This window comes from Pseudoliparis swirei, chromosome 21 (assembly GCF_029220125.1).
Source record: "Pseudoliparis swirei isolate HS2019 ecotype Mariana Trench chromosome 21, NWPU_hadal_v1, whole genome shotgun sequence".
In the NCBI taxonomy this organism is placed as follows: domain Eukaryota; kingdom Metazoa; phylum Chordata; class Actinopteri; order Perciformes; family Liparidae; genus Pseudoliparis; species Pseudoliparis swirei.
Genome location: NC_079408.1, coordinates 13,679,423 through 13,689,342, shown reverse-complemented (window position 1 = coordinate 13,689,342; position 9,920 = coordinate 13,679,423). Strand labels below are relative to the sequence as shown.

The window sequence follows — 9,920 nt, the reverse complement described above, 5'->3', positions numbered from 1 at the left end:
TGTATGTCAACGTCAAGTGTTGTTTACTTACCTAATCTTAGAATATCACAAGGAAATTGCAGGAAATTGCTATATATTGATGTTTAATTTTTAGTTAATATTAACCCCTAATTGTCCATCCCCTGGCAATACCACATTTGTTTTTGTTGTGTTTTAATAGCATCCTATTAGATTTTAGCAGAACAGGAATATGTATTGTCCTGCTGGTGCGTTTTGTGAAAAACCATTAAGTTGTAGAAACCTAACTTAAAAGATATCTCGTTACAACCCAGACTATTTTCACCAGCATCGTGTTAGTCCGGTTTACATTGTTACCGTGCCAGTTCAGACGAGCTCATCCTTCTCATGGAAGTTGAGGAGCAAACGGGAACATCCAGAGGAAGATAATACAATGCATGTCCTTTGGTGACAGAAATCAAGTCATACTTTAAGTGTCATCACTGTGATTCTTCTTTAACCATGTGCATGTGCGATTTTTATTGATTGCATCGTGTAAAAGGTACGTTGTCCTTAATTCTCCCCTGGCTCAATGTAAAAGTGACAAGAAAATGAAAATAAGCATAGAGTAAATTATAGATTATTAATTATGTAAAAATTTAAGAGATGAAATGATGTATGCACAAACGTAGTTATTAAAGTTGGAAGAAACATGTTGCAAACAAACTTTTCGAGCCAGCCGCCATGATGAAAGATCTTTTCCATAGAAAAAGGCCATTTGTATCTTCAGCCAATCACGGCCCGTGTGCTTTGAGTGACACGTCAGCCGACCAATCAGAGTCCTACTTGTGCGCTCATCGCCAGATGGTAATCAACTGGGTCGCATCCTGGGCAGTTTTGACTCCATTGTGGCGCCGAACAGAAGCGAGATGTGAGTAGTTCCGTATTTACGCATATTTATATTCGTTGCTTTTTGCTTTTTGTTGCTGTTACCGCCGTGGCTTCACGTGCGCGTTCAACCGTGCGTAAGTATCGGGGGCGGAACCGGATTGAATTTGGTTATAGTCGCACGAGACAAAATGGCTAACTGAGCTAGCTAATGCTAGCGCGCTAATAGAAACCATGCAAATGAAACGTGCCCGTTTAGCGGCTCTGGCCAGGAAGTGCGAACACGGAAACTTCTTCATATTATTTTTTAAATAAGTTAGCTGTGTTATAAAGTCTTACAGCCCCTTTTTGGCATCGGCTCCCGTTTGGTAAGGACAAAGGTTATTCCCGTTTATTGTTCCCCCGGTTGCCTCCCGCAGTCGTCTCGATTAAGCGCCGTCTATTTCCTGGTTATGACGTTATGGAGCGACCATTCGCCCTCTCGCCGGTTACTTTATCCCACTGGCGTTACGTTGCTGGCCTGTGTTGTCTAATGATGTTTACCCCCTCTTCTAGAAGTACACTGGATCAGCCATGGTCAAGATTTTCATTGGGAACCTGTCCCAGGACACTGGGAAGGAAGACGTGGAGGCTCTGTTCACCCCGTATGGCACGGTGACGGAGAGTGCCAAGTTTAAGAACTATGCTTTTGTCCACATGGACGACCGGAAGTCGGCCACCAAGGCCATCCGCGAGCTCCATCTCTACAAGCTGGACGGCCGCCCCATCAACGTGGAGCCCAGCAGAGGGAAGAACCCGGGCCCCGTGAAGCTCCACATCGCCAACGTGGAGAAGGGCTTCGACAATGAGCTCCGTGAGCTGTTCGAAGAGTACGGCACGGTCAAGGAGTGCTCTATCGTCAAGAACTTTGCCTTCATTCACATGGCCAACTGTGACGAGGCCATGGACTCCATAAAGGGCCTGGACAACACGGACTTCCAAGGTAGGTCGATTTTTTAAATATTCTACTCCACGAATTAACAGATTGGAATTTTTTTTTCTTTCTTTCTGTGTCCATATTGTCTGTCGTCTTCTGAGGGACATTGTTTTTCTCTCTCAGGTAAGCGCATACATGTTCAGGTCTCAAAAAGCAGACCCCGGGGGGGCCCCGAGGAGGAGGAGGAGTATCCGCCTCCGCCCAACAGAGGGGGGGGCTATTATCCTCCGTGCTTCCCCGGGGAGCGACCGGAGCCTCCCTTCAGGGACCGCATGTCCGCTTACGCACCTCCGCCGCTGCCTCCGCCGCCCCCTCCCCCGAGGCGTGCGCCGTATCCCGACCGTGGCTACGGGGACCGAGACCCCTACGGGATGGTCGACTACTACGAGAAATACAGAGCCCGTCCTTACAGCGCCGGCTTCGATGACAGGCGCCCCGGCATCAACCCCCCTCCTCCGCCTCCTCCCTCGGCGCTGGTTAGGGAGCGCCTCGGAATGGGGGGCCCCAACCCGTACGAGCGCCCCCCGCCCGCGCCGCCCGCGTACATGACGAGGGACCGCAGCCCCATCCGGCGAGCCCCCCCGCCGCCCGCGATGCCGTCCGGTAACGGGTACCCGTACGAGCGGTCCCGGCTCGCCCCGCCGACCAGGGCTCCGATGTACGCGGCGCCGATGTACGCGACTCCCCGGCCCAGGGACCCCTACTCAGTGGGGGCGCCGCCGCCGCCGCCACCACCGCCACCGCGATACCCAGGCTATTAGAGAGCCGAACTCAAGGTGAGTGGACGGTTCCTGATGTGATGGATTGCATTAATAAGTAGGTCTGATGGCGTCTCTAAATCAATTCGATGAGCTCTAGAGTCACGTTTGGACCCATCAGCAGCAGCCAGAGCGCTGAAGTCCTCATAAATTGTTGCTTTAGCGTCAAAGCTCAGTCTTGCGCGACTCCTGACTAAACCGGCTCCTTGACGTGTGGTGTGCTCTCTTTCCAGGTTTAGAATATGACAAGATCGTCGTCGTCGTCGTCCTCTGCTGATGTGCGTGGCGCTATACACACACACACACACACACACACACCCCCCCCTCGTCTCTGGCGGATTGCGTTGCGTTCGCCTGAGACTTACTGGAAGATACCGTATTGCAGACCGCCCCATACTTTAAAACATATGATTCCATGTCTACAGTTCACGTATTCCTCTGAGCTTCTCATGCTTCTTCTGTTCCTCTTGTTTCACTGTTCGAAGAGTCATGTGCAGAGTACGACGCTGGCTTGGACGCGAGGTGTATTTCAACGAGACGCCGTCGTGTTCGCGGCCCACGTCCCTCTGCTTTTCGATTATTCAAACTAGATTTGGCCTCTGGGGAAACTGACATTTTTTCATGAAAAGGAATGTCATTTCAAATGATGAAATGTATATATCCATATATAGTCTCTGAGGGCAAAATGATTGTCCTCGGGCCAAGGTGGATCTCAAAATAAGTAAATAAATTATCCAGTGAAGAGGCATGACGGGTCCAAAGTTCCAGTGTGGTTTTGTTCTTTTTAAACTTTGTGGTATCTTTCCTTGCGAAAATAGAATCTATAGCACCATTATGTATGATTTTATTTGCGTTACAAGTTGCTTTTCATTTGAAGGGTTTTTAATAAACAAATCAAACCAAAAACTCAGTTTTAGCTGTGAAATTCTTCCTCGTTGCGGTAGGCTTTTTTTTGTGTGTGTGTGTGTCTGACTCGGCAGGTCGCCGCCATGCACCCGACCAGATGTACGTCGTAAACGGCGGCGTTAAATCTCTTCACGCGCTTCCGAGTTCATCCTCTTGACACACGGTGGGCGGTGTTCTCGCCGGCTCGGTCGACTCCAGCGAGACCGAACGTCTGTTTGCGAACCCGAACTGCTCTCCATCGACGTCGAGTCACCTCTCACCACGTTCACCTGAGTGTGTGTGTGACTCAAAGTGAGGGGGGGGGGGTCTAAAAGGCCATCGCAGCTGTTCCCCCGGACTTCGGAAGGTCAAATCAGTCGCTACTTTCTCGAGTCGTCTATTTTGATTCTCCGCCTGCTGCCGCACGGTGTCCTCGGCGACCCGTTGCCGACCTTGTGTCAACCCAGTCGGTGTTTTTTTTTTTTCCCCGAACCGGAACCCACAAAATTGAACTGAGCTTTGCGGAGCTCGTGTTTCTGTCGTCTTGCGAAACAAATTGTTCTCCAGTCTTTTTGTTTGCGTCTTTAATTTCCCGTCGAGTTCACACCACATTAGTCTCTCGTCTGTCTTCTCGGAGACGTGTCGTATACCACATGGCATGCAGTGTTGGTGTTTCTTAGTATCTCTGCTCTTCGTAGGTTAGACTCAGGGCAGGAGAGGCCAGCGCATGGTAAGTGCTCCCTGGAAGACGTGCAGCATCCAGTGGACCCGAGGTGGGTGCCCTTTGAACTCTTACCCAATAACGCCATGCTCTGATCTCCCCCTTGTGCTTATGCATAAGAGGCTATGAGGTAATGAGGATGTGAGGAGTGGGGTCGCTGACTCCGCCTCTTTGTCTCCAGGCCGACTGATGCTCTTGGACCGCCTCCTCTGAACGTCACAGGAATAAGATGGAGACGTCCCGGTGAAGCGGGACGAGTTCACTGAGGTCCACGACCGGCGTGTCGCTCCTGTGAGCCGACAGTGAAGGTGTCTTCTGCTTTTGTTTACAGGAAGTGGATTTTTTTTTTTCCTTTCTTATTATTCCCTGCAGTTGATGAGGTCTCAAACTGTGGGAGCAGCCCTCTCTCCCCGCCTGATGGGAATGAGATGTGGCTATAAACCAAATTGGTCTCCAGGAATTCATTGCGCAACCTTTTTACAACACGAGCGGCCATCTTTTATATCGTCTATAAACTATGATCTTAAAGCTGTACGTTGGGCTACTGGATGAAGGCAATTGAATACAAATTTTTCTTTTGTATGAATTGTCTTTTATTTTATTTGAATAACAATTGTTATACATGGCATTTTTTTATATTGTAAGGTCAAACCATAGTAAATATACTTGTTTATTGTCTTTGACTTGCTTTATTCAGACAGTCTTACCTTGTCCTTTCTTTTTTTTCACTTTTAAAGAATGTATCGACCCGGTTTTACTTCCCCCTCGGTGTATACTCTTGATACGCGGACACATTTGGTAGTAGTAGTCTGCATTTTACTTTGTGATAAGTTTTTTTTTAATCATAACATTTGCTGATGTCCTTCCTGATAAAACAGTTTCTTCCATTCCAGCTGGATGAATACTATTAAAACAAGTGGAAGAAACATGGAAATCACTTGCAGGGAAACTGAAATAAAATCCTTCCACATCTGCCAACAAATGAGTAGTCACTTCCTCACGTCTTCTTTTTTTGTGTGGTAAGGGTTAGTTTGCTCACTGAGGGTTATTTGAGTTGAAATGAGGCTGAACTCTCCCTCCTTGCTGGACTTTATATCCGGATTGTAACCCTTAAGTTGAGGACCAGGACTCTTATCGGGGCCTGCATGAAGTGCCCTCAGCCTGAAGCCTCCTGTTCACTGCAGATAGATAACCATCTCACATTGCTGCCCAGCTTGTAAATGAAATACAAACATGTAAAAGTGGACTTTGTTCTGAGAGTATTATTAAAAAATCGATCTTGACTATGCAGCCTGCTCTGAAAGAAGTGCTGGAGGAGGAACCGACTATTAAAGTGTTGTGTTTCAGAACATTTAAGTATGTCCACGCAACGTTGCATTTTACTCAACTACATTTATTAGAACGCTTTAGTCGCATAACAATATTACAACACTGCAATCAGACGAGTGGGCTAGTTATTAAAATATGTAAAGGTTTGATGCCAACTTTTGTCTAATAAATCCTCACAAACCTGTTCCCGGGATGTCAACGTATATCTGGCTCATGAACAGTTTGACAAAATAAAAAATGGATTGTGCTCAAATTGAAAACCAACAGCGTTGAGAAATTACAGTTTAACACTAACAGCAGCTGATCTAATATCAAAATCACAGCTTTTTGATCTTTTGACGGAGTAATATATATGTACAGTATATATGGAAAATAAAACTGATTTCACATTAAAAAGAGAGATTCATCCAAGCTTGCTGTAACAACCACACACGAGTGCACATGTGAGTCAACATCAGGAATGAAGCATGGTCGTCTCATCCGTCTCGAGGGGGCCTCCTTGGAAATTGTCCATCCAGCTGGAGCCTGCCTCCATCACAGGCGCCACACTGGACACGCACGTCTCCCTGGACGGAGGAGCCGCCAGCACCTCCAGCTCCACCTCAAAGCTCCCCTTGGCCTCACCGGACTCCCGGACGATCAGAATTTCGTACTCCCCGAACCGGATCAGGGCCTTATCCGGGAGCTCCGCCCTCTCCAGGTATTCCAGCGCGGTGCTGTTCACCGACAGCCGCCCCCGCTGGCTCAGGTTCTGGATCTCGAACAGCGTGTTGGGGCTGCGCGGCGTGCGGTAGGCATGCAGGGCCAGCTGTTTGCGGGACACCCGGGCGTCGGCCAGGGCGAGGGCGCAGGACTGGGCGTCGCGTCCCATCCGGAGGGGGACCTCCGCCGAGTGTCTGCTCTTGGTCCCCAGAGGGAGCAGCTGATAGAGGCCCTTGACATTCTGCTGAGGATGGTACAGCTTGACGCGCAGGCAAGTCAGGAGGTCATCCTCTGTCTCCAACGTCTGGGACACAATATTCATCCTGGAAGAACGAGAAAAAAAAGGACAAGTTGACCTTTGGTGGGGGAAACTAATTAGGAATCCAGTGAGATGACGTATTGTCATGGACGGATGAAGAAACCACGGGCCCCTGGGCCTGGACAAAAACAAAACAAAAAAAAGAATTCCATTTTGCTTGTGCTCTTCTCGAGATTGATTGACCTTATCGTGAACTTGCCTGTCTCCAGTTTACTAACTTTAAATATTCGATAGTTGTAACTAGTGCTGTCAGTTAAACGCGTTATTAACGGTGTTAACGCAAACCCATTTTAACGCCGTTAATTAACAAACATTCCACCCATATGTGATTGTTTACCATCTGTCCATAGACCATGGGCATTGACCACATTAAGTTTGTCATATTTACTTTGCCTTATTGTGTCTGTGATTTATGCCACTTAAATAAAGTAAATAAGTGACCTGTACTGTTTGACTTCTCTGTGTTCTTGGCTGGCCACACAATTAAGAATTCAACCAGCCAAGAACACAGAGAGGTCAAACAGTTCAGGTCACTTCTTTAGTTTACTTTAAATATGACAGATGGTAAACAATCACATATGGGTGTAATGTTTGTATATTCATACATGCATGACCATTTCTGGCCTTATTGTCCAGATTGTGTATGTTTACCTCATGACAACAACACAAAAATTTTTCTCATTAATGTGCAGCCCTTTAAAGACGTTTTGAATTGAAACAGCTGAATATTTGTTTGAGAAGCCATCACTATTGTAGAGTGCTCCTTCGTTCACGTCAACATGCTCCATGGTGGTCGGCAGTGTGCTTGGTCACAAGTTGATCTGGTGGTTCTCTGCCCTTCGTGGTGACCAGTGACCGCAGTTCAGGTTATTTAATTGTGCGAACAGAACAAATCGTGTCGATCTTGGCCTAGTGGTAAGATCCCCGTCAAATAACCTTTTTTCCTCCCAAAGACATGAGTTCGAATCCCGTAACATCCTTATATACAGGCACGTGCACAGACATTTTGGGGGGCAGGTGCTCAAACCAAAAAAAAGGGCACCCATCGCCAAAATGATTTTTCCAAGTTAAGGAGTTGGTTGCTAGCAACACTTGAAACACATGTTTGTGTCATGAGAAGACATGAGAGTTGAACAAAATGACATGTTTTCTATTAACAATTACAATTTATTTTCATTTTCAAAATAATAGGAGCCAAAAATGCCTTATAATAAACAACGTACTAACCTCGACCGTTCGGTCATGCCGGGAAATATCAAACTTCTGTAAAAACGTGATAAGGCCTCAATCTGATATTTCCCAGCATGACATCACTCTTGGTTAGCAAGAAGCTATTACAAGTGTTGTTTTTTCTTGCGTTTACTCTTTTCACCCTCTGCAATTACTCATACAAGATTGATCTTTGTAAAACTGGAACAGACAAAACAAAGAGAAACATACCACATAAAACAATGTGGCACATGGATAGCACGACACCGAGAGCTATTGTTAGCATAGTTTAGCTGCTCTGCATACAAAATTGTCTAAATGGCATTTATAAAACAGATATCTCTCTCTCTCTCTCTCTCTCACACAAACATGACGTCAGTAAACAGCTGGACTAGGCTTTGAAATCACGGATTTCGGGAATTTGTGTTCGTTTATTTTTTTTAGAAAACGTCGGACCAGTTGTGACGTAATATTTTCAGTTGTGGTTAATTTATCACCAAACAACGTCAGGGGACAAACACCGTCATGACTCATGACCTGTGTGTCTGATGCTGCGGGTCAGAGGAGAAGGAGGTGCACCCGTTTGGTGGCGCGAGGAGCACTGCTCGGAGGAGGAAGTGGAGGAGGAGGAGGGAGGGGCGCGGCAGGGGCGGGGGGGGGGGCTCGTGAGCGCCGCGGAGCATGTCGGGGCGAAATTCTCACAAGAACTCCAATAAATGCCCCGACAGATATCCAAACACATTTGGGAGGACTTGATGACAGAGACTATTTTTTATTCTTAAATACTTATAAATGAAGAAAAGTGTCTCCAGCAAAAAGGGCAGTTTTCTCATCCAGGGCAAAAGGGCTGGTGCTTGAGCACCACTAGGGGTCTATCTGTGCACGTGCCTGCTTATATATATATATATATATATATATATATATTTTTGTACTACAGAGTTATGCTACGTGATACATGTTTGCACAAAACAGACTCCCAATTGTATGTTGATTAAGTGTTTATTTATTTGACCAAATGTATTTCAAAGGAAGGGCAGTTTGCTAACTTCCTGTTTCAACCCATAAACAACACGGGACGCTTCAAGTCGCTGGACGCTTTCTCTTCTCCATCGTCTCCTCCGGTATGTTCAGACCAGACACGACACGAGAAGCTTTCTCATTGAATTGTAGAACTAAACAATGCGGCATTCGCGAGGACAGCTGCGTGTTCTCTTGCTATATCAACATCTGCGGTAACTACGACAACAACAGACGCATTCGACGGACATGCTGATCTGCACTACATGTTTGGCTTTACCTTTTCTTGCTTCTCAGTTACGGATTTTTGTAAATAGTTAATTTAAGAATTTAATAAATTATCTTTTGAATTCAAACCTTAACTCGGTGTGGTCTCCCTACTATGTTATTTCCACTTTGAGCCGTGTGGTTGTAACGATTACAAAAGTTATTCGTTTAATACATATAACCGAAGTCCCTGCTATCATATAATTCGCGTTATGTTGTCTGCTCAGCTCCGGTATCGTTGTTCATACGGACTGTTTTGTTAACGATGTTTTTGGTTTCTTAATCCGTCCATGATTCGACCGAAGGTCGCCAGTTAACAGGGTCTCAGGTTGAACCGTAACACCGTTCGTTAATCCATCCCTGCGTATTGTATCCAAAGTAAAGTAAAGTAACACATGATCTGCCGATGCACGTGTCTTACCTGAGTTTTGAGGCTGTAATTTTAGAAGATGCTTGAACTTTTTCCACGAGATACCAGATGACACCCACCTGACACTCACCCAGAGGAGACTAACAGTGCTGCTGCTGGGAGAGAAATTTACCCTTCTGCTCTTTTTGTTTTCAAGCTGCTGTCTTCTCGGAGTTTCGTCACTCCCACAAGAAGCAGCTCAATGCTGCGTTCAAGTGCGAATCCATTGGGGGGGAAACTAAATGTTAAAAACACCGACACTTAAACATGTATAACTTCACTTTATGTGGACCACCAGCACAACTCACACTCATGGTTGACCTGTGAGACATTTTAAACAATTCACTCCATAGGTCATTGGCAAAATGTAAGTGCAGAAAAACGTTCAACCAGTTCACTGATTAACATACACATCATTTAGATTAATTTGATTAGTCTTGAATCGTCTTTTATCAAACTACCAACAATTAACTCTTTCAAACATAAAGCATTCTGAGGCTAAT

The 9,920-nt window shown here is 46.1% G+C and overlaps 2 protein-coding genes across 7 annotated transcripts; one reads left to right on the top strand and one right to left on the bottom strand.

The window, feature by feature from the left end:
• The first annotated feature begins 803 nt into the window (after positions 1 to 803).
• Positions 804 to 4,843, top strand: LOC130211576 (RNA-binding protein 4B-like). 6 transcript variants are annotated; one of them, XR_008835099.1, is made up of 5 exons: positions 804 to 868; positions 1,381 to 1,807; positions 1,925 to 2,577; positions 4,143 to 4,217; positions 4,347 to 4,843. XR_008835099.1 is itself a non-coding variant. In XM_056442406.1 (4 exons), exons 2-3 carry the CDS (start codon positions 1,399 to 1,401, stop codon positions 2,560 to 2,562), a joined length of 1,047 nt encoding a protein of 348 aa, XP_056298381.1. In that variant the 5' UTR covers positions 804 to 868; positions 1,381 to 1,398; the 3' UTR covers positions 2,563 to 2,577; positions 4,347 to 4,843. The 6 variants fall into 6 exon arrangements, 4 of the variants coding, with proteins under 4 accessions (XP_056298381.1, XP_056298380.1, XP_056298379.1 ...); XM_056442406.1 differs by lacking the exon at positions 4,143 to 4,217; XM_056442405.1 differs by having other exon boundaries at positions 4,143 to 4,843.
• A 694-nt stretch (positions 4,844 to 5,537) lies between these two features.
• On the bottom strand, positions 5,538 to 9,678 carry tifa (TRAF interacting protein with forkhead associated domain). Its single transcript, XM_056442409.1, has 2 exons — positions 9,430 to 9,678; positions 5,538 to 6,519 (listed from the first exon to the last, which is right to left on the bottom strand). Exon 2 carries the CDS (start codon positions 6,516 to 6,518, stop codon positions 5,949 to 5,951), a length of 570 nt encoding a protein of 189 aa, XP_056298384.1. The 5' UTR covers position 6,519; positions 9,430 to 9,678; the 3' UTR covers positions 5,538 to 5,948.
• Positions 9,679 to 9,920: the final 242 nt, after the last annotated feature.

Bases quoted from the DNA above. Each gene is read 5' to 3' on its own strand.
- LOC130211576 (XM_056442406.1), top strand. From the start codon at position 1,399: ATGGTCAAGATTTTCATTGGGAACCTGTCCCAGGACACTGGGAAGGAA. The intron at 1,808-1,924 runs GTAGGTCGATTT...TTTCTCTCTCAG, and splicing joins GGACAACACGGACTTCCAAG to GTAAGCGCATACATGTTCAG.
- tifa (XM_056442409.1), bottom strand. From the start codon at position 6,518: ATGAATATTGTGTCCCAGACGTTGGAGACAGAGGATGACCTCCTGACT.